The sequence below is a fragment of the Notothenia rossii genome, assembly GCF_949606895.1.
Source record: "Notothenia rossii genome assembly, chromosome: 9".
In the NCBI taxonomy this organism is placed as follows: domain Eukaryota; kingdom Metazoa; phylum Chordata; class Actinopteri; order Perciformes; family Nototheniidae; genus Notothenia; species Notothenia rossii.
In genome coordinates, this window is record NC_136907.1 from 811666 (window position 1) to 835892 (window position 24227).

A 24227-nucleotide genomic window follows, 5' to 3' on the forward strand; every position below is an offset into this window, starting at 1 on the left:
TGTGTGTGTGTGTGTGTGTGTGTGTGTGTGTGTGTGTGTGGAGATGCATGTGTGTGTGGCCATGCATGTGTGTCTGGAGATGCATGTGTGTGTGGAGATGCATGTGTGTGTGGAGATGCATGTGTGTGTGGAGATGCTTGTGTGTGTGGAGATGCATGTGTGTGTGGAGATGCATGTGTGTGTGGAGATGCATGTGTGTGTGGAGATGCATGTGTGTGTGGAGATGCATGTGTGTGTGTGGAGATGCATGTGTGTGTGGAGATGCATGTGTGTGTGTGGAGATGCATGTGTGTGTGGAGATGCATGTGTGTGTGGAGATGCATGTGTGTGTGGAGATGCATGTGTGTGTGTGGAGATGCATGTGTGTGTGGAGATGCATGTGTGTGTGTGGAGATGCATGTGTGTGTGGAGATGCATGTGTGTGTGGAGATGCATGTGTGTGTGGAGATGCATGTGTGTGTGGAGATGCATGTGTGTGTGGAGATGCATGTGTGTGTGGAGATGCATGTGTGTGTGGAGATGCATGTGTGTGTGTGGAGATGCATGTGTGTGTGGAGATGCATGTGTGTGTGTGGAGATGCATGTGTGTGTGGAGATGCATGTGTGTGTGGAGATGCATGTGTGTGTGGAGATGCATGTGTGTGTGGAGATGTATTTGGACGGTTTGGTTCAGGCGACAGTGTTTGTAGAGACAAGTCGTTGAGTTTTGTGGGAATGAGAAGTTTCTTGGCAGTAAAAAAGAAAAACCGGATTGACTGAAAGATAAGGGAGGGAAACAGTGAAGAATCTGTTGAAACATGTTTACGGTTCCTCCATCTCATGATGACGCACATTATTTGCATTTCCCAACGGGGCCTCTGGACTACATAAAGACAGGTGTTGGGGGGTGGGGTTTATCTTCAGTCTCCAGCTGTACTCTGTCAGCTGTAGATCCTCAGAGGAGAGCCAGCGGATCATGGAGTCTGGAGCGAACAGGATAGGACGTAAGTTTCACTTTGTAAAGAAGGAGCATCTGAAGCTGAACGACCTGAGAGACAGAGCTCAGGGTTTAGCAAACAATTACCTCTTTAAAAATGACAGAATCCCAGAATACCCACGACCAGAGATCCGTGTGAGACACCTGAAGCACGACACCGATGAAGAGGGTTTGGAAGGCATCAAGGAGTCCGGAGGCTTCAAGGGAAAACAAGGCCTGGTGTGGTGGGGTCTGTCGGTGGGGGGGGAGGACCTCAGATCAGCTGAGCAGCGCCTCCTCCAGGAAACATACCCGGACCGAACAGAGCAGCAGGTCCAGGATCAGCAGAGCTTCCTGGGGGAGTTTGCCTCCTCGCCGGCCTTCAAGAAGAGCTCCAGGCTGGGATCGTACCGCTTCACCTTCCCCCTCCAGGAGCTGCTGGAGGCCTACAGTCTGCAGGTACTGAGGTCAGGGTTCAGGACTCATAATGCTGACTCAGGTCAGGGTTCAGGACTCATAATGCTGACTCAGGGGTCAGGACTCATAATGCTGACTCAGGTCAGGGGTCAGGACTCATAATGCTGACTCAGGGTTCAGGACTCATAATGCTGACTCAGGTCAGGGGTCAGGACTCATAATGCTGACTCAGGGTTCAGGACTCATAATGCTGACTCAGGTCAGGGGTCAGGACTCATAATGCTGACTCAGGGTTCAGGACTCATAATGCTGACTCAGGGTTCAGGACTCATAATGCTGACTCAGGTCAGGGTTCAGGACTCATAATGCTGACTCAGGGTTCAGGACTCATAATGCTGACTCAGGTCAGGGGTCAGGACTCATAATGCTGACTCAGGGTTCAGGACTCATAATGCTGACTCAGGTCAGGGTTCAGGACTCATAATGCTGACTCAGGGTTCAGGACTCATAATGCTGACTCAGGTCAGGGTTCAGGACTCATAATGCTGACTCAGGGTTCAGGACTCATAATGCTGACTCAGGTCAGGGTTCAGGACTCATAATGCTGACTCAGGGTTCAGGACTCATAATGCTGACTCAGGGTTCAGGACTCATAATGCTGACTCAGGGGTCAGGACTCATAATGCTGACTCAGGGTTCAGGACTCATAATGCTGACTCAGGGGTCAGGACTCATAATGCTGACTCAGGGTTCAGGACTCATAATGCTGACTCAGGGTTCAGGACTCATAAAGCTGACTCAGGGGTCAGGACTCATAATGCTGACTCAGGGTTCAGGACTCATAATGCTGACTCAGGTCAGGGTTCAGGACTCATAATGCTGACTCAGGGGTCAGGACTCATAATGCTGACTCAGGGTTCAGGACTCATAATGCTGACTCAGGTTTCAGGACTCATAATGCTGACTCAGGGTTCAGGACTCATAATGCTGACTCAGGGTTCAGGACTCATAAAGCTGACTCAGGGTTCAGGACTCATAAAGCTGACTCAGGGTTCAGGACTCATAACGCTGACTCAGGATTCAGGACTCATAATGCTGACTCAGGATTCAGGACTCATAATGCTGACTCAGGGTTCAGGACTCATAATGCTGACTCAGGGTTCAGGACTCATAAAGCTGACTCAGGGTTCAGGACTCATAATGCTGACTCAGGGTTCAGGACTCATAGTTTATAACTTTGTTGACTTTTCCACGTGATTCTGTGTAAAAGCTCTTCTTCTCTCTCCAGTTTTGCAGCGGTGAGCAGCCCGTCATGCGGGTGTATGAGACCCACCTGTACAGACAGGAAGTGATGTACGCGGTGCTGGTCCACAGTCCGGCCAATCAGGAGCAGTTCTCTGAATATCCTCTTCTGACCGACGACCCAAAAGCTGTCTGCTGCTACAGAGATGGCCGCTTCATCTGGAGGCCTGAGGCCATGTGTGCAACTCACAGGTGAGAAAAAAACAATGACAGGTAACCTGGGAGGTTCAGACAGGAAATGAGTTATGCATTGACTTCCTGTCTCTCTGTCAGACTCAAGTTGTTCCAGAACGATGAGACTCGGAAGATGGAGGCTCTGCCCTGCTGCCCTGATGAGTTCTATGTCTGGGATAATGTGGGCGTCGCCCTGCATGTGGAGAACAAGGTGATCACTTCCTCTTTGTCTTCTTGTCCACAGCTCAGAGTCAGACCTTTCTCTACATGTCATATCATTATATATCTACATTATAACTTTGTAGGACTGATCAGAGTGGATCTGGTTAGTCTGCTTCAAGGACTCGTTTCAGAGTTTGATATCAGCTCCTTTTCTCAGAAGCACCACGGCCCTTGTTATTAAAGAAATACATATATTTAAAAAGTCCCAAAAGTGAAACATGTCGAGAGGAAAATGTGTAAAAGGAAAGAAAAAAATGTTTATATCTAAAGAATATTTAAAAAACCTTGAAAAACATCTGAAAAACTAATTAAAAAAATAAAAATTCAGAAAAATGTGAAGAACATTTTTAATTTTTCTGAGATTTTGTGAAATAAATGTGAAACGTTTCTTTCTGGATGATACATTTGAAGAATTCTTAAACTAAATGGAAAAATGTTCACAAATGTATAAATATAGAAATGTGGAAAAACCGTATATATATTCTCTTATCAGGTTCAGAAAAAGTGCACGCGTTAAAGTTAAAGTTGTGTTATTAACACTTTCTAATATTTATTCATAAATAATATGATTTTACAAAGGATTGTTAAGTGACGTGTTCCCAGAGGCTCATGGGAGTTGTAGTTCATGATGGGCTCCATGTTGCTGAATCTGAGCTCTTCCTGTTTCAGCTGCTGGAGTTCGGTCCGGTTCGACTGAGAGAGAAACTGAAGTTCTGCAAAGGAGACAAACTTCCCGGATTTGAGGTCGAGTTCGATGAATTTGAGGAAGCCGAGGATACTGTGCAGCAATACTGGCCTGAAGACCCCTCCCCCCTGCAGAGAGAAGAAGACCCCTCCCCCCTGGACAGAGATGAAGAGCAGGACATTAATGAAGCAGAATAGACCAATCAGAGTTTAGATGAGCACATCCTGCCTTCACTGAACAAACACTACTTTCAGAGTTGGAGCTAAATATTGGTTTATGTGATTTTAAAAGTAAACATTTATTTTCTGTCAGTTGTAGTTTTAGTGAATGAATCATTAATGATGGTAATAATTGTAGTTGCAGTAGTTCTCTGTATTTGATTGGAATACTACAATAAAGGGATGAAAGGATCTCCTGCCTGGACATTATGCGTAACGTTTGCTTTCTGGGCCCAGCGGCAGTTTGAGTTTAAGTTAGATTATCATTGTGTTTCTTTAGTTAGCCGTAGCATTCAGGATGATCAGGAAACACCAAACCAAGGGTCTGACCAGGACACTTTGGGGACATATGGAACAGGAACATTTTGATTTCATTAGATCTCATGGACATTCACATTTATATCAATAATCAGGGTTTTTAAGACTTACATATAAATATTATAAATAACTAATACTAGTACATATAACTAATGTAAATAAACACCACATCTAAATATGTATAATCAGGCAGTATAGTGTAAGTTTAGGAGTATTAAAGCTGTGACGTAACTACAGATATTATGGGATTAAGATCAAACATGGTTCATATTCAGGAGGATCTATCTTAAAGTCTTAAAGTGTCTCATGTATTGATCAAAATAAAACCTAACATTTGTTTTAACTCTGTTGGAATCAGTAGAAAATATACTTTTCTAATAATATCTAAAAGATGGAAGTTTTTAGGAACATGTAAATGTAGTTAATATAAATAAAATGAAACTCCATATTTTAAACGTGATGCCGCCCCCTGCTGGCTCGAATAACACTACACCGTATTAATACTCTGTTACAGTGAAAGTACTAACTCTACACTGTACTAATACTCTGTTACAGTGAAAGTACTAACTCTACACTGTACTAATACTCTGTTACAGTGAAAGTACTAACACTACACTGTACTAATACTCTGTTACAGTGAAAGTACTAACTCTACACTGTACTAATACTCTGTTACAGTGAAAGTACTAACTCTGCACTGTACTAATACTCTGTTACAGTGAAAGTACTAACACTACACTGTACTAATACTCTGTCACAGTGAAAGTACTAACTCTACACTGTACTAATACTCTGTTACAGTGAAAGTACTAACTCTACTCTGTACTAATACTCTGTTACAGTGAAAGTACTAACTCTACACTGTACTAATACTCTGTTACAGTGAAAGTACTAACTCTACTCTGTACTAATACTCTGTTACAGTGAAAGTACTAACTCTACTCTGTACTAATACTCTGTTACAGTGAAAGTACTAACTCTACTCTGTACTAATACTCTGTTACAGTGAAAGTACTAACTCTACACTGTACTAATACTCTGTTACAGTGAAAGTACTAACTCTACTCTGTACTAATACTCTGTTACAGTGAAAGTACTAACTCTACACTGTACTAATACTCTGTTACAGTAAAAGTACTAACTCTACACTGTACTAATACTCTGTTACAGTGAAAGTACTAACTCTACTACACTGTATTTTCTAGTTACGCTCTCAAAAAGCTACTGGAGTGAACCCGCAACACTGAACACTAGGAACGGAGACTGAAGTTATGTTGACCAAAAGGTTTACTTCCAAACAGGTCTGTGGGGTTAGGCTGTAGCAGGGGACAGAGCAAAAAGCCAGGGCCCTTGAAGCCTCTGGAATATTTGATGCCGTCCAAACCCTGTCTGTCGGTGTCGTGCTTCAGGTGGCTCACATGGATCTCTGGTCGCGGGTATTCTGGGATTCTGTCATTTCGACCATGCGCCCTGTTGTGAAATACAAATAATGTGAGTCATCATGAGATGGAGGAGGGGAACAGTGAAACAGGAAGTGAAGAATCTTGCTACATGTAGGAGGCCTGTTCCCCTCCTCCCTCTCATGATTCACATTATTTGTATTTCCCAACAGGGCACGTGGTCGGAGGGGTTTATCTTCACTCTCCAGCTGTACTCTGTCAGCTGTAATAGATCCTCCTCAGAGGAGAGCCAGCTGATCATGGAGTCTGAATGGAACAGGAGAGGAAGTTGCTTTCACTTTGTAGAAAAGGAGCATCTGAAGCTGGATGATCTGAGAAAGAGAGCTCAGGGCTTAAATAACAATTACCTCTTAAAATATGACGAAATCCCAGAATACCCACGACCAGAGATCCATGTGAGCCACCTGAAGCACGACACCGACAGACAGGGTTTGGACGGCATCAAGGAGTCCGGAGGCTTCAAGGACCCGTTTGGGAAAGACCTGGTGTGGTGGGGTCTGTCGGTGGGGGGGGAGGAACTCAGATCAGCTGAGCAGCGCCTCCTCCAGGAAACATACCCGGACCGAACAGAGCAGCAGGTCCAGGATCAGCAGAGCTTCCTGGGGGAGTTTGCCTCCTCGCCGGCCTTCAAGAAGAGCTCCAGGCTGGGATCGTACCGCTTCACCTTCCCCCTCCAAGAGCTGCTGGAGGCCTACAGTCTGCAGGTACTGAGGTCAGGGGTCAGGACTCATAATGCTGACTCAGGGTTCAGGACTCATACTGCTGACTCAGGGTTCAGGGTTCAGGACTCATAATGCTGACTCAGGTCAGGGTTCAGGACTCATACTGCTGACTCAGGTCAGGGTTCAGGACTCATAATGCTGACTCAGGTCAGGGTTCAGGACTCATAATGCTGACTCAGGTCAGGGTTCAGGACTCATACTGCTGACTCAGGTCAGGGTTCAGGACTCATAATGCTGACTCAGGGTTCAGGACTCATAACGCTGACTCAGGGTTCAGGACTCATAATGCTGACTCAGGTCAGGATTCAGGACTCATAATGCTGACTCAGGGTTCAGGACTCATAATGCTGACTCAGGTCAGGGTTCAGGACTCATAATGCTGACTCAGGTCAGGGTTCAGGACTCATAATGCTGACTCAGTGTTCAGGACTCATAATGCTGACTCAGGTCAGGGGTCAGGACTCATAATGCTGACTCAGGGTTCAGGACTCATAATGCTGACTCAGGGTTCAGGACTCATAATGCTGACTCAGGTCAGGGTTCAGGACTCATAATGCTGACTCAGGTCAGGGTTCAGGACTCATAATGCTGACTCAGGTCAGGGTTCAGGACTCATAATGCTGACTCAGGGTTCAGGACTCATAATGCTGACTCAGGGTTCAGGACTCATAATTCTGACTCAGGTCAGGGTTCAGGACTCATCCTGCGGACTCAGGGTTCAGGACTCATAATGCTGACTCAAGTCAGGGTTCAGGACTCATACTGCTGACTCAGGTCAGGGTTCAGGACTAGTAATGCTGACTCAGGGTTCAGGACTCATAATGCTGACTCAGGTCAGGGTTCAGGACTCATAATGCTGACTCAGGTCAGGGTTCAGGACTCATAATGATGACTCAGGTCAGGGTTCAGGACTCATAATGCTGACTCAGGGTTCAGGACTCATAATGCTGACTCAGGGTTCAGGACTCATAATGCTGACTCAGGTCAGGGTTCAGGACTCATAATGCTGACTCAGGGTTCAGGACTCATCATGCTGACTCAGGGTTCAGGACTCATAATGCTGACTCATGTCAGGGTTCAGGACTCATAATGCTGACTCAGGGTTCAGGACTCATAATGCTGACTCAGTGTTCAGGACTCATAATGCTGACTCAGGGTTCAGGACTCATAATGCTGACTCAGGGTTCAGGACTCATAATGCTGACTCAGGGTTCAGGACTCATAATGCTGACTCAGGGTTCAGGACTCATAATGCTGACTCAGTGTTCAGGACTCATAATGCTGACTCAGGTCAGGGGTCAGGACTCATAATGCTGACTCAGGTCAGGGGTCAGGACTCATAATGCTGACTCCGGGTTCAGGACTCATAATGCTGACTCAGGGTTCAGGACTCATAATGCTGACTCAGGTCAGGGTTCAGGACTCATAATGCTGACTCAGGTCAGGGTTCAGGACTCATAATGCTGACTCAGGTCAGGGTTCAGGACTCATAATGCTGACTCAGGGTTCAGGACTCATAATGCTGACTCAGGGTTCAGGACTCATAATGCTGACTCAGGGTTCAGGACTCATAACGCTGACTCAGGGTTCAGGACTCATAATGCTGACTCAGGTCAGGATTCAGGACTCATAATGCTGACTCAGGGTTCAGGACTCATAATGCTGACTCAGGTCAGGGTTCAGGACTCATAATGCTGACTCAGGTCAGGGGTCAGGACTCATAATGCTGACTCAGGGTTCAGGACTCATAATGCTGACTCAGGGTTCAGGACTCATAATGCTGACTCAGGTCAGGGTTCAGGACTAATAAAGCTGACTCAGGTCAGGGTTCAGGACTCATAATGCTGACTCAGGTCAGGGTTCAGGACTCATAATGCTGACTCAGGGTTCAGGACTCATAATGCTGACTCAGGTCAGGGTTCAGGACTCATAATGCTGAGTCAGGGTTCAGGACTCATAATGCGGACTCAGGGTTCAGGACTCATAATGCTGACTCAAGTCAGGGTTCAGGACTCATACTGCTGACTCAGGTCAGGGTTCAGGACTAGTAATGCTGACTCAGGGTTCAGGACTCATAATGCTGACTCAGGTCAGGGTTCAGGACTCATAATGCTGACTCAGGTCAGGGTTCAGGACTCATAATGCTGACTCAGGTCAGGGTTCAGGACTCATAATGCTGACTCAGGGTTCAGGACTCATCATGCTGACTCAGGGTTCAGGACTCATAATGCTGACTCAGGTCAGGGTTCAGGACTCATAATGCTGACTCAGTGTTCAGGACTCATAATGCTGACTCAGGGCAGGGGTCAGGACTCATAATGCTGACTCCGGGTTCAGGACTCATAATGCTGACTCAGGTCAGGATTCAGGACTCATAATGCTGACTCAGGTCAGGGTTCAGGACTCATAATGCTGACTCAGGGTTCAGGACTCATAATGCTGACTCAGGGTTCAGGACTCATAATGCTGACTCCGGGTTCAGGACTCATAATGCTGACTCAGGTCAGGATTCAGGACTCATAATGCTGACTCAGGTCAGGGTTCAGGACTCATAATGCTGACTCAGGGTTCAGGACTCATAATGCTGACTCAGGGTTCAGGACTCATAATGCTGACTCAAGTCAGGGTTCAGGACTCATACTGCTGACTCAGGTCAGGGTTCAGGACTAGTAATGCTGACTCAGGGTTCAGGACTCATAATGCTGACTCAGGTCAGGGTTCAGGACTCATAATGCTGACTCAGGTCAGGGTTCAGGACTCATAATGATGACTCAGGTCAGGGTTCAGGACTCATAATGCTGACTCAGTGTTCAGGACTCATAATGCTGACTCAGGTCAGGGGTCAGGACTCATAATGCTGACTCAGGGTTCAGGACTCATAATGCTGACTCAGGGTTCAGGACTCATAATGCTGACTCAGGTCAGGGTTCAGGACTCATAATGCTGACTCAGGTCAGGGTTCAGGACTCATAATGCTGACTCAGGTCAGGGTTCAGGACTCATAATGCTGACTCAGGGTTCAGGACTCATAATTCTGACTCAGGTCAGGGTTCAGGACTCATCCTGCGGACTCAGGGTTCAGGACTCATAATGCTGACTCAAGTCAGGGTTCAGGACTCATACTGCTGACTCAGGTCAGGGTTCAGGACTAGTAATGCTGACTCAGGGTTCAGGACTCATAATGCTGACTCAGGTCAGGGTTCAGGACTCATAATGCTGACTCAGGTCAGGGTTCAGGACTCATAATGATGACTCAGGTCAGGGTTCAGGACTCATAATGCTGACTCAGGGTTCAGGACTCATCATGCTGACTCAGGGTTCAGGACTCATAATGCTGACTCAGGTCAGGGTTCAGGACTCATAATGCTGACTCAGGGTTCAGGACTCATCATGCTGACTCAGGGTTCAGGACTCATAATGCTGACTCATGTCAGGGTTCAGGACTCATAATGCTGACTCAGGGTTCAGGACTCATAATGCTGACTCAGTGTTCAGGACTCATAATGCTGACTCAGGGTTCAGGACTCATAATGCTGACTCAGGGTTCAGGACTCATAATGCTGACTCAGGGTTCAGGACTCATAATGCTGACTCAGGGTTCAGGACTCATAATGCTGACTCAGTGTTCAGGACTCATAATGCTGACTCAGGTCAGGGGTCAGGACTCATAATGCTGACTCAGGTCAGGGGTCAGGACTCATAATGCTGACTCCGGGTTCAGGACTCATAATGCTGACTCAGGGTTCAGGACTCATAATGCTGACTCAGGTCAGGGTTCAGGACTCATAATGCTGACTCAGGTCAGGGTTCAGGACTCATAATGCTGACTCAGGTCAGGGTTCAGGACTCATAATGCTGACTCAGGGTTCAGGACTCATAATGCTGACTCAGGGTTCAGGACTCATAATGCTGACTCAGGGTTCAGGACTCATAACGCTGACTCAGGGTTCAGGACTCATAATGCTGACTCAGGTCAGGATTCAGGACTCATAATGCTGACTCAGGGTTCAGGACTCATAATGCTGACTCATGTCAGGGTTCAGGACTCATAATGCTGACTCAGGTCAGGGGTCAGGACTCATAATGCTGACTCAGGGTTCAGGACTCATAATGCTGACTCAGGGTTCAGGACTCATAATGCTGACTCAGGTCAGGGTTCAGGACTAATAAAGCTGACTCAGGTCAGGGTTCAGGACTCATAATGCTGACTCAGGTCAGGGTTCAGGACTCATAATGCTGACTCAGGGTTCAGGACTCATAATGCTGACTCAGGTCAGGGTTCAGGACTCATAATGCTGAGTCAGGGTTCAGGACTCATAATGCGGACTCAGGGTTCAGGACTCATAATGCTGACTCAAGTCAGGGTTCAGGACTCATACTGCTGACTCAGGTCAGGGTTCAGGACTAGTAATGCTGACTCAGGGTTCAGGACTCATAATGCTGACTCAGGTCAGGGTTCAGGACTCATAATGCTGACTCAGGTCAGGGTTCAGGACTCATAATGCTGACTCAGGTCAGGGTTCAGGACTCATAATGCTGACTCAGGGTTCAGGACTCATCATGCTGACTCAGGGTTCAGGACTCATAATGCTGACTCAGGTCAGGGTTCAGGACTCATAATGATGACTCAGGTCAGGGTTCAGGACTCATAATGCTGACTCAGTGTTCAGGACTCATAATGCTGACTCAGGGCAGGGGTCAGGACTCATAATGCTGACTCCGGGTTCAGGACTCATAATGCTGACTCAGGTCAGGATTCAGGACTCATAATGCTGACTCAGGTCAGGGTTCAGGACTCATAATGCTGACTCAGGGTTCAGGACTCATAATGCTGACTCAGGGTTCAGGACTCATAATGCTGACTCCGGGTTCAGGACTCATAATGCTGACTCAGGTCAGGATTCAGGACTCATAATGCTGACTCAGGTCAGGGTTCAGGACTCATAATGCTGACTCAGGGTTCAGGACTCATAATGCTGACTCAGGGTTCAGGACTCATAATGCTGACTCAGGGTTCAGGACTCATAATGCTGACTCATGACAAGGTTTAGAACCCATAATGCTATTCCATTAAATGGGGTGAAGCCTGCGAGCTAGTTCAGGCAGTCAGCTGAAACTGCGGTGCTTAGGAGGAATGGCAGCTTCACCAGGCCCTCTACTTTTCAGACTAACATCACCAGAGTCAGTCCACGCAGTGTTGGGGAATAGGTATCTAATCTCCAGAGTGTTGGGGGATAGGTATCTAATCTCCAGAGTGTTGGGGGATAGGTATCTAATCTCCAGAGTGTTGGGGGATAGGTATCTAATATCCAGAATGTTGGGGGATAGCTATCTAATCTCCAGAGTGTTGGGGGATAGGTATCTAATCTCCATAGAGTGTTGGGGGATAGGTATCTAATCTCCAGAGTGTTGGGGGATAGGTATCTAATCTCCATAGAGTGTTGGGGGATAGGTATCTAATCTCCAGAGTGTTGGGGGATAGGTATCTAATCTCCAGAGTGTTGGGGGATAGGTATCTAATCTCCAGAGTGTTGGGGGATAGGTATCTAATCTCCATAGAGTGTTGGGGGATAGGTATCTAATCTCCAGAGTGTTGGGGGATAGGTATCTAATCTCCAGAGTGTTGGGGGATAGCTATCTAATCTCCAGAGTGTTGGGGGATAGGTATCTAATCTCCATAGAGTGTTGGGGGATAGGTATCTAATCTCCAGAGTGTTGGGGGATAGGTATCTAATCTCCATAGAGTGTTGGGGGATAGGTATCTAATATCCAGAATGTTGGGGGATAGGTATCTAATCTCCATAGAGTGTTGGGGGATAGGTATCTAATCTCCAGAGAGTGTTGGGGGATAGGTATCTAATCTCCAGAGAGTGTTGGGGGATAGGTATCTAATCTCCAGAGTGTTGGGGGATAGGTATCTAATCTCCAGAGTGTTGGGGGATAGGTATCTAATCTCCATAGAGTGTTGGGGGATAGGTATCTAATCTCCATAGAGTGTTGGGGGATAGGTATCTAATCTCCAGAGTGTTGGGGGATAGGTATCTAATCTCCAGAGTGTTGGGGGATAGGTATCTAATCTCCATAGAGTGTTGGGGGATAGGTATCTAATCTCCAGAGTGTTGGGGGATAGCTATCTAATCTCCAGAGTGTTGGGGGATAGGTATCTAATCTCCATAGAGTGTTGGGGGATAGGTATCTAATCTCCAGAGTGTTGGGGGATAGGTATCTAATCTCCATAGAGTGTTGGGGGATAGCTATCTAATCTCCAGAGTGTTGGGGGATAGGTATCTAATATCCATAGAGTGTTGGGGGATAGGTATCTAATCTCCAGAGTGTTGGGGGATAGGTATCTAATCTCCATAGAGTGTTGGGGGATAGCTATCTAATCTCCAGAGTGTTGGGGGATAGGTATCTAATCTCCATAGAGTGTTGGGGGATAGGTATCTAATCTCCATAGAGTGTTGGGGGATAGGTATCTAATCTCCAGAGTGTTGGGGGATAGGTATCTAATCTCCAGAGTGTTGGGGGATAGCTATCTAATCTCCAGAGTGTTGGGGGATGGGTATCTAATGTCCATAGAGTGTTGGGGGATAGGTATCTAATCTCCAGAGAGTGTTGGGGGATAGGTATCTAATCTCCAGAGTGTTGGGGGATAGGTATCTAATCTCCAGAGTGTTGGGGGATAGCTATCTAATCTCCAGAGTGTTGGGGGATGGGTATCTAATGTCCATAGAGTGTTGGGGGATAGGTATCTAATCTCCAGAGAGTGTTGGGGGATAGGTATCTAATCTCCAGAGAGTGTTGGGGGATAGGTATCTAATATCCAGAGAGTGTTGGGGGATAGGTATCTAATCTCCATAGAGTGTTGGGGGATAGGTATCTAATCTCCAGAGAGTGTTGGGGGATAGGTATCTAATATCCAGAGAGTGTTGGGGGATAGGTATCTAATCTCCATAGAGTGTTGGGGGATAGGTATCTAATCTCCATAGAGTGTTGGGGGATAGGTATCTAATCTCCATAGAGTGTTGGGGGATAGGTATCTAATCTCCAGAGAGTGTTGGGGGATAGGTATCTAATCTCCATAGAGTGTTGGGGGATAGGTATCTAATCTCCAGAGAGTGTTGGGGGATAGGTATCTAATCTCCAGAGTGTTGGGGGATAGGTACATAGGCGAAGTTTGGGGGGGTTCGCGGGGTGCCTGGCACCCCCTGGTGGCCGGAGTCTTTTTTTTTTTTTTTTTAGTTATGATGTACAGATAGTAGGTGGCCTAGATAAATATAACTCTGGAACGCTATATCAATAAATGCAAACTCAATAAACATAATAAATTTAAATCCACAAACATATTGTCTCAGTGTGTACTGCTGTCAGAGACAGAACATTACTCAAAAATGAGTCTACACAGACGATCTGTGCAGCTGCTGCGCCCTCACACGCTGCACGCACATGCGCACTTTGAGCACTCAAATTCAGACAAGTCGAGTCTGCCAGCCGCCAAAACCTGACAGGAGAAGACTAAAAAAATGGATATACGCAGGTTCTTCGCAACCAAAACAACCCCAGTTTCGGATTCAAGTTCCAGCGCCACCGTTGCTGCCACCCAAGCTGCACCTGCTCCGGACCCGCCAGTCCCGCCTCGCCCTTCGACCAGCCACCACATCTTGGCGCCGGTCGGCACCGCAGCTCCCGCCGCTTGCAATCCCTGTGAGACAGCCTCTGATGGCGGTCAACTTCCCAGTGACCTAGGAGATAAAAGTGTGGGCCCCAAACAGCCAGTGCTTCCCGTTTTCGCAAGACACAAAATTTGAGATAGAAATCGTTGCTTTTCTGCATTCTTTTATAACAAGCATCCGTGGCTGGAGTACTCGATTTCAAGGGACGCAGTGTTCTGTTTTTGTTGCCGCCACTTTTCCAAGGAGATTGGAGAGGAGGAAGACACACTAGCTAAACAAGGCGGGCGATATTGGAGTAAGCTAACTGAGAGGCTGATAAAGCATAGCTCTTGTGAAAAACACAAGGCCTGCATGAGACTGTGGGAGGGCTACAAGGAAACTGAAAAGCATGGATCTGTCAGAGTCCACTTGTCAACCAGTCACCAGAACACAGTGGATAAAAACAGGGAGTATTTGACAAAGGTCGTGGATGTTGTTAAGCTGCTGTCTCAACTGGGCCTCCCTTTCCGTGGACATCGGGAAATACAATGGAGAAAAAAGGAAATACAAGAAAATAAAAATGAAAAAAAGCACACAAATACAGTCGATACAGAAACAGATAAAAGCAAGCCGGATGATGATGATGATGATGAAACAAAGGGAAACTTTTTGAGTCTGTGCGACTTCCTCGGCAAGTATGACCCAAGTTTCCGCAAAATGCAGGATGAGAAGTACTTTAATTGTACAAGTCCAGATTTTCAAAACGAGGTCATCTCTTTGTGTGCAGAGCTAGTCAGAGAGGAAATAGCAAATGCAGTGCGTGAGACTGGTTTTTTCACGGTTATCGCGGATGAGGCCAAATCATCAAAGTCTGAACAACTGTCTGTGTGTATCAGATATGCAGAAAAGCTACAGGTTAAGGAGCGATTAATCTGCTTCATTGACTGCTCTGCCTCCCGAGATGCTGCTGGGATTGTTGAGGGTATCAAGAAGGGGTTGGAGTCATGTGGACTGCAGGACGTCCCAATAGTCGCACAGTCGTATGATGGGGCCTCAGTTATGTCTGGGCATTTAACTGGAGTGCAGCAGCGTATCAAGGAAGATTACCCCTTTGCCATCTACGTACACTGCAAGGCCCATAAACTTAATCTGGTCCTGGTGGAATCATGCACAGTCAACAGAGACATCAAAATGACGTTAAATGTTATTGATAAGCTGTACTCCGTGTTTTCAGAACCAAGCAACCACCACAGGTTTCTGGCGATGCAGAAAACACTCGAGATGAAGGCAAAGGAAATTGGGCAACCCAGTGACACGCGTTGGGCGAGCAAATGGCGATGCGTCTTTGCGGTTAAATCACATTATGTGCCTATCACACGCTGTCTGAAGGAGATGGTGGATGAAGGAGAGAAATGGTCAGTGGAAGCAAGTGGGTTGTATAATCACATGACCACACCTGGCTTCATCGCCTGCCTCATTATCCTTGAGGACCTACTGCGGGTTGTGCACGTTGTTCACAAGAAACTTCAGTCCAAATCCACAACACTTGCAGATCCTGCCTCCACGATCAACAGTCTGAGAGCACACTTGAGGGAACGCAGAGGAGAGGAGGAAGGTTGGCAAGACATATGGAGCCAGATCAAGCAGTTTGGCGAGGACGTCGGCATGCCAGTTGCCACTGCAGAAAGTGACCCCCCCTCCATGGCAAAGCGAAAAAGAAGTTCAAGACCCCCTTTGTCGCTTTACCAGTATGTAGTGGGGCCCACACTTGGGCAGCGCCAACGAGATGAAAGGAATGAGGAAATAGACGGACAATTTGAGGCTCACGCCATCTACTGTCATTTATATCTCCCTGTGCTGGACAATATGATGGCCGAGTTGGACAGACGGTTTTCAGGTGAAGCCATGGAGCTTGCAGCGGCATGTGATGCTGTGATAAAGTGTGACAAGAAAGGCATTGAACCACTTCTGAGAAAATATGCAAGCCTCAAGATCGTCCATCCACAGCTGGTGACAGCAGAAATGGACCTGATAAAATGTGCTGTCCGATCTCCCATTAACCTGAAGGACCTGCAAAACGAAGTAAGCAAGGAGAGCTATCCAAACTTCTTCCCATTACTCCAGCTTGCACTGACACTGCCCATTGGATCAGCGACATCAGAGAGAAGTTTCTCAGCAATGAGGAGGATCAGAAACTGGCTGAGAACTACAATGATCCAGGAGAGATTTTCTGATCTGGCCCTGCTGCACGTTGAGGGAGATTTGACTGCAAAACTGTCAGTTGAGAAGATAGTGGACATCTATGCCAGCCGGAAAAAGAGGCGCCTGATGCTGCACTAGGTAGCCTAAGCCATTCATTCAAATTATTTCGTTTTGTTGAGCTTAAATGCGTAATTGCGCAGCATCTGCATCCGGGGATAGCCAGCTGCAGTAAGCAGCAGACACCGCTCCACGCTCAAACCAAAATCCTCCAAATCCTCCCGTTTGCGTTGTGCTCACATGCTTCGGTCCTGCTAGCGGCCGCTGCTGACAGTTGTGGGGCAGAGACGCTGAATGCATGGAGATCATAATCACTAGATGACGGTGAACAAAAGTCATTACTTTGTTGGTTTGCTTTGTTTTCATCGCTGAAATTAGGTCAAAATGTGATAAAACTGCTGTGCTTATATCCTACAGTTATTAGTTAGTATGCCTATACAGTTCATTAAAAAGTGTGTGAGCATTGGGGAACATTGATCCTACAGACCTCTGTGTTATAGCCTAATTATAGCAGCAGTATGTGCCGCAGCAGCCGTTTTATTTTGCGGCGAGTTCCGCTGCCATAGTAATTTCATCTATTGGGCATATTAGTTATGAAAACACACCTGCAGTAGCCTGTAGGCTATCCTGATCAATTTTCATGTATTAATCCTTGTGTTGCAGCCTATAGCTATACATTACATTTGTAGTTATTTTTTGGCACCCCCAACCTTAAAGTTCAAACTTCGCCCATGGATAGGTATCTAATCTCCATAGAGTGTTGGGGGATAGGTATCTAATATCCAGAGAGTGTTGGGGGATAGGTATCTAATATCCAGAGAGTGTTGGGGGATAGGTATCTAATCTCCATAGAGTGTTGGGGGATAGGTATCTAATATCCAGAGAGTGTTGGGGGATAGATAGCTAATGTCCAGAGAGTGTTGGGGGATAGATATCTAATATCCAGAGAGTGTTGGGGGATAGGTATCTAATCTCCATAGAGTGTTGGGGGATAGATATCTAATATCCAGAGAGTGTTGGGGGATAGGTATCTAATATCCAGAGAGTGTTGGGGGATAGATATCTAATATCCAGAGAGTGTTGGGGGATAGGTATCTAATCTCCATAGAGTGTTGGGGGATAGGTATCTAATATCCAGAGAGTGTTGGGGGATAGGTATCTAATCTCCATAGAGTGTTGGGGGATAGGTATCTAATCTCCATAGAGTGTTGGGGGATAGGTATCTAATCTCCAGAGAGTGTTGGGGGATAGGTATCTAATCTCCATAGAGTGTTGGGGGATAGGTATCTAATATCCAGAGAGTGTTGGGGGATAGGTATCTAATCTCCATAGAGTGTTGGGGGATAGATATCTAATATCCAGAGAGTGTTGGGGGATAGATATCTAATGTCCAGAGAGTGTTGGGGGATAGGTATCTAATGTCCAGAGAGTGTTGGGGGATAGGTATCTAATGTCCAGAGAGTGTTGGGGGATAGGTATCTAATATCCATAGAGTGTTGGGGGATAGGTATCTAATCTCCAGAGTGTTGGGGGATAGGTATCTAATCTCCAGAGTGTTGGGGGATAGGTATCTAATATCCAGAGTGTTGGGGGATAGGTATCTAATATCCAGAGAGTGTTGGGGGATAGGTATCTAATCTCCAGAGTGTTGGGGGATAGGTATCTAATATCCAGAGAGTGTTGGGGGATAGGTATCTAATCTCCAGAGTGTTGGGGGATAGGTATCTAATCTCCATAGAGTGTTGGGGGATAGGTATCTAATATCCAGAGAGTGTTGGGGGATAGGTATCTAATATCCAGAGAGTGTTGGGGGATAGGTATCTAATATCCAGAGAGTGTTGGGGGATAGGTATCTAATCTCCATAGAGTGTTGGGGGATAGATATCTAATGTCCAGAGAGTGTTGGGGGATAGGTATCTAATATCCATAGAGTGTTGGGGGATAGGTATCTAATCTCCAGAGTGTTGGGGGATAGATATCTAATATCCAGAGTGTTGGGGGATAGGTATCTAATCTCCAGAGTGTTGGGGGATAGGTATCTAATCTCCAGAGAGTGTTGGGGGATAGGTATCTAATATCCAGAGTGTTGGTGGATAGGTATCTAATGTCCAGAGAGTGTTGGGGGATAGGTATCTAATCTCCAGAGTGTTGGGGGATAGGTATCTAATGTCCAGAGTGTTGGGGGATAGGTATCTAATCTCCAGAGTGTTGGGGGATAGGTATCTAATGTCCAGAGAGTGTTGGGGGATAGGTATCTAATCTCCAGAGTGTTGGGGGATAGGTATCTAATGTCCAGAGAGTGTTGGGGGATAGGTATCTAATATCCATAGAGTGTTGGGGGATAGGTATCTAATCTCCAGAGTGTTGGTGGATAGGTATCTAATATCCATAGAGTGTTGGGGGATAGGTATCTAATCTCCAGAGTGTTGGGGGATAGGTATCTAATGTCCAGAGTGTTGGGGGATAGGTATCTAATCTCCAGAGTGTTGGGGGATAGGTATCTAATGTCCAGAGAGTGTTGGGGTATAGGTATCTAATCTCCAGAGTGTTGGGGGATAGGTATCTAATGTCCAGAGAGTGTTGGGGGATAGGTATCTAATATCCATAGAGTGTTGGGGGATAGGTATCTAATGTCCAGAGAGTGTTGGGGGATAGGTATCTAATCTCCAGAGTGTTGGGGGATAGGTATCTAATGTCCAGAGAGTGTTGGGGGATAGGTATCTAATCTCCAGAGTGTTGGGGGATAGGTATCTAATCTCCAGAGTGTTGGGGGATAGGTATCTAATGTCCAGAGTGTTGGGGGATAGGTATCTAATCTCCATAGTGTTGGGGGATAGGTATCTAATCTCCATAGAGTGTTGGGGGATAGGTATCTAATCTCCATAGAGTGTTGGGGGATAGGTATCTAATCTCCAGAGTGTTGGGGGATAGGTATCTAATCTCCAGAGTGTTGGGGGATAGGTATCTAATCTCCAGAGAGTGTTGGGGGATAGGTATCTAATCTCCAGAGTGTTGGGGGATAGGTATCTAATCTCCATAGAGTGTTGGGGGATAGGTATCTAATCTCCATAGAGTGTTGGGGGATAGGTATCTAATCTCCAGAGTGTTGGGGGATAGGTATCTAATCTCCAGAGTGTTGGGGGATAGGTATCTAATTCCAATTAAGGTTCCAGTGGGGACCTTTCTCCCTGCGTGTGCCTCTTCACCTCTGTTCCTTACTTCGTACTTGCTACCCTTTTTCCTCAACCTATCCTAAGGGAGTGCATGTATGTAGACACATTAGTTTTGCTGCTATAGGCTTGGACTGTCGGGGGACACCTTACTTCTTCCTTCTGACTGTCTGTACCTGTGTACTCTCATGTTTAGATTAACCCAGCTTCCCTCGCCGGGATCCTGAGTCGAGGCTGATCCTGTAGCTGTCGTGTGTCCTGGATCCTCTATCCTGAGTTCTGGATCTGAGTCCTGGACTTCGAGTCGTGGCTGAACCTGTCTCTGCGGTCCTGCCTGACTCTCATCATACTACTTCCCTGATGGCTCCCACAGGATTGTTGACATCCTCGTGGATTCATGTTCTTATTACAGACACATGCATTTCCTAACATTTGGTCTACCTATGCTGTAAATGTATTATCTCTTCAATTTATACACGGCATCTATTGCACGTCTGTCCGTCCTGGGAGAGGGATCCCTCCTCTGATGCTCTCCCTGAGGTTTCTCCCATGTTCCCCTTTAAACTGTGGGTTTTCTCCGGAAGTTTTTCCTTGTACGATGTGAGGTTCTAAGGACAGAGGGTCTAAGGACAGAGGGTCTAAGGACAGAGGGTGTCGTATTGTCACTAGTGTTGCACGGTGTACCGATACTTGAAAGGTACCGCGATACCCTGCCGTTAAAAACGTTACGATTCCTCCGTTTCATTAGTATCGGTACTTTAAGAATGACGGGGAAAGTACTCCGGTGAGAAAGCGCCGTTTTAATAAGAGCCGTGTGTTCAGCGCTCTGCTTCCACTCCCTGCACTGCAGCCGTGCCTGCAGTCCCTCCCCTCCCAAGCACGCTCTAAGCCCCTCCCCTCTCCAGCACGCTCTAAGCCCCTCCCCTCTCTTGTGCACGCGCTAGCTGCCAGAGCATGTGAGAAAGCGAGAAGCATGGCTGCAAGTGGGAGTGCAACTGCCGCTGCGCCTCGGCTTGTTGACAAAAAAGACGCCAGAAGCAAAAAACAAAAAAGGTGTTTGAGATGATGCTTAATTTTATTTAATAGAAATTCTAGTCATTTATTTTATTTATTGTTCTCATTGTTTAAAAGTTTGTGTTATGGTTCTGGTGTGAAATAAAGCACAATAATTACATTTAAGACTGTTTCCCTTTTTTTAAGAAAAGTATCGAAAAAGAATCGGAATCGCAATTCTTGACTTGGTATCGAAACCAAAATGTTGTATCGTGACAACACTAATTGTCATACTGATATTCTGTACAAACTGAAGTCCACTGAGACAAATGTAACATTTGTGATATTGGGCTGTCTAAATAAACATTGATTGATTGAATGATAATCTCCACAGTGTTGGGGGATAGGTATCTAATCTCCAGAGAGTGTTGGGGGATAGGTATCTATTCTCCATAGAGTGTTGGAGGATAGGTATCTAATCTCCAGAGTGTTGGGGGATAGGTATCTAATCTCCATAGAGTGTTGGGGGATAGGTATCTAATCTCCATAGAGTGTTGGAGGATAGGTATCTAATCTCCAGAGTGTTGGGGGATAGGTATCTAATCTCCAGAGTGTTGGGGGATAGGTATCTAATCTCCAGAGTGTTGGGGGATAGGTATCTAATCTCCATAGAGTGTTGGAGGATAGGTATCTAATCTCCAGAGTGTTGGGGGATAGGTATCTAATCTCCAGAGTGTTGGGGGATAGGTATCTAATCTTCAGTCAATGTTCTGTGTAAGTCTGTGGAGTGATGAGGCCCCAGCCAGACGCCTAATTCAAACTATATGCTGCTTCTAATAAACATATCAAGATCCACGTGATTCTGTGATTCTGTGTAAAAGCTCTTCTTCTCTCTCCAGTGTTGCGGCGGTGAGCAGCCCGTCATGAGGGTGTATCAGACCCACCTGTACAGACAGGAAGTGATGTACGCGGTGCTGGTCCACAGTCCGGCCAATCAGGAGCAGTTCTCTGAATATCCTCTTCTGACCGACGACCCAAACGCTGTCTGCTGCTACAGAGATGGCCGCTTCATCTGGAGGCCTGAAGCCATGTGTGCAACTCACAGGTGAGAAAACATCAATGACAGGTAACCTGGGAGGTTCAGACAGGAAATGAGTTATGCATTGACTTCCTGTCTCTCTGTCAGCTACGTGTTGGTCCGGAACGATGAGACTCGGAAGATGGAGGCTCGGCCCTACACGCCCTGCTGGAAGGCCATGTTCTATGTCTGGGATAATGTGGGCGTCGCCCTGCATGTGGAGAACAAGGTGATCACTTCCTCTTTGTCTTCTTGTCCACAGCTCAGCGTCAGACCTTTCTCTACATTTCATATCATTATATATTTCCAGGATAACTTTGTAGGACTGATCAGAGTGGATCTGGTTAGTCTGCTTCAAGGACTCGTTTCAGAGTTTGATATCAGCTCCTTTTCTCAGAAGCACCACGGCCCTTGTTATTCAGGAAATAAACAAATATATTTTATATATTATTCTTATTCTTATCATTCTTTATGAGCGCAGAAATAGTCTTAAAATCGGATCTGTTTTTTAAATGAAATCTGACGGCAGACAGTTAGCTCTGATCACCTATGACAAATGCGCCACAACTAATCGCTGGCCATTCAGCCACAGAGCTCCCTCTATACAAATCAAACTGTAGACGGTGTGAAAGCACCTATTGTTTTAAATAATGGTCTGAATGTGACCTGTGAGCCTTCTGAATTACCGTGGGACAGCACATTCTAAACTAAAATGTTCAATCAATAAAGACATCTCATCTTATCTTAATAATATCTTCATATTAATAATAATAATAATACATCATACAGTATGTGTCCGAAAGGGAGCAGGAGGAAGCAAACTCAAAAATATACTGCATATTAAAGCAAACGATTGTAAAGGTAAAAGTATGAGCATAACAAATAAAGAAATGTAATGTAAACATTTACATTATTATTATGATTATTTAATATATAAAGACTTTATATTATTGAATTACAAGATTAGATATACTTTATTTGATCTAAAATATTGATGTGTTCAAATGCTCTTCAAAACACAACTGAAAGTCCATGAAGCTTGTCTTTCTGTATTTGTGAATGAAGCGCCATCTCCTGGTTAAAACCTGAAATTGAAAATCTGGCAACGCCCTCTTGAAAATAGTGGGAGGGCTTAACATTCCTCTATACTGGTCTTTGGCAGGTCGTAGGCAGGAAGCTGTAAGCTGGAGTCAGAAATGAGGTGCTACATCTGTAGGAATGTGAAAAAACTATATATATATATATAGATCTATATATATATCAATGTTTTTAATGCTTTAAAGGGTTATCTTTCAGGGTCAGAAAACGTGCACCTGTTCAAAAAGTGAAAGTTGCGTTATTAACAAATTGACTTTGACCGTCCTAATAATTATTTATAAATAATATGAATTATAAAATGATTTTGAACGTGTTCCCAGAGGCTCATGGGAGTTGTAGTTCATGATGGGCTGAATCTGAGCTCTTCCTGTTTCAGCTGCTGGAGTTCGGTCCGGACCGACTGAGAGAGAAACTGAAGTTCTGCGAAGGAGAAAGACTTCCCCACGCTCAGGTCCAGTTTGATGACTTCCAGGAAGCCAAGGAGACTGTGCAGCAATACTGGCCTGAAGACCCCTCCCCCCTGGACAGAGATGAAGACCCCTCCCCCCTGGACAGAGAAGAAGACCCCTCCCCCCTGGACAGAGATGAAGAGCAGGACATTAATGAAGCAGAATAGACCAATCAGAGTTTAGATGAGCACATCCTGCCTTCACTGAACAAACACTACTTTCAGAGTTGGAGCTAAATATTGGTTTATGTGATTTTAAAAGTAAACATTTATTTTCTGTCAGTTGTAGTTTTAGTGAATGAATCATTAATGATGGTAATAATTGTAGTTACAGTAGTTCTCTGTATTTGATTGGAATACTACAATAAAGGGATGAAAGGATCTCCTGCCTGGACATTATGCGTAACGTTTGCTTTCTGGGCCCAGCGTGAAATGTCTGCTCTCAGATTTCTTCTGTGCGCGCTCAGACTCAGGAGGAGAGAGGAGGAGAGACTCAGGTGGAGAGACTCAGGTGGAGAGAGGAGGAGAGACTCAGGAGGAGAGACTCAGGTGGAGAGAGGAGGAGAGACTCAGGTGGAGAGAGGAGGAGAGACTCAGCTGGAGAGAGGAGGAGAGACTCAGTTGGAGAGAGGAGGAGAGACTCAGGTGGAGAGAGGAGGTGAGACTTAGGTGGAGAGAGGAGGAGAGAGGAGGAGAGACTCAGGAGGAGAGAGGAGGAGAGACTCAGGTGGAGAGAGGAGGAGAGACTCAGCTGGAGAGAGGAGGAGAGACTCAGTTGGAGAGAGGAGGAGAGACTCAGGTGGAGAGAGGAGGAGAGACTCAGGTGGAGAGAGGAGGAGAGACTCAGGTGGAGAGAGGAGGTGAGACTCAGGAGGAGAGAGGAGGAGAGACTCAGGAGGAGAGAGGAGGAGAGACTCAGGTGGAGAGAGGAGGAGAGACTCAGGTGGAGAGAGGAGGAGAGAGGAGGAGAGACTCAGGAGGAGAGAGGAGGAGAGACTCAGGAGGAGAGAGGAGGAGAGACTCAGGAGGAGAGAGGAGGAGAGACTCAGGTGGAGA

At 46.0% G+C, this 24227-nt stretch overlaps 2 protein-coding genes across 2 annotated transcripts; both read left to right on the forward strand.

The window, feature by feature from the left end:
* Nucleotides 1–627: 627 nt before the first annotated feature.
* LOC307017896 (uncharacterized protein) lies at nucleotides 628–4178 on the forward strand. Its single transcript, XM_079647804.1, has 4 exons — nucleotides 628–1414; nucleotides 2661–2866; nucleotides 2948–3059; nucleotides 3740–4178. Exons 1-4 carry the CDS (start codon nucleotides 956–958, stop codon nucleotides 3950–3952), a joined length of 990 nt encoding a protein of 329 aa, XP_079503930.1. The 5' UTR covers nucleotides 628–955; the 3' UTR covers nucleotides 3953–4178.
* A 1632-nt stretch (nucleotides 4179–5810) lies between these two features.
* Nucleotides 5811–23565, forward strand: LOC307017893 (uncharacterized protein). Its single transcript, XM_079647800.1, has 4 exons — nucleotides 5811–6455; nucleotides 21447–21652; nucleotides 21734–21854; nucleotides 23100–23565. The coding sequence occupies exons 1-4, from the start codon at nucleotides 5874–5876 to the stop codon at nucleotides 23337–23339; spliced, it is 1149 nt and encodes a 382-aa protein (XP_079503926.1). The 5' UTR covers nucleotides 5811–5873; the 3' UTR covers nucleotides 23340–23565.
* The last annotated feature ends 662 nt before the right edge of the window (nucleotides 23566–24227 follow it).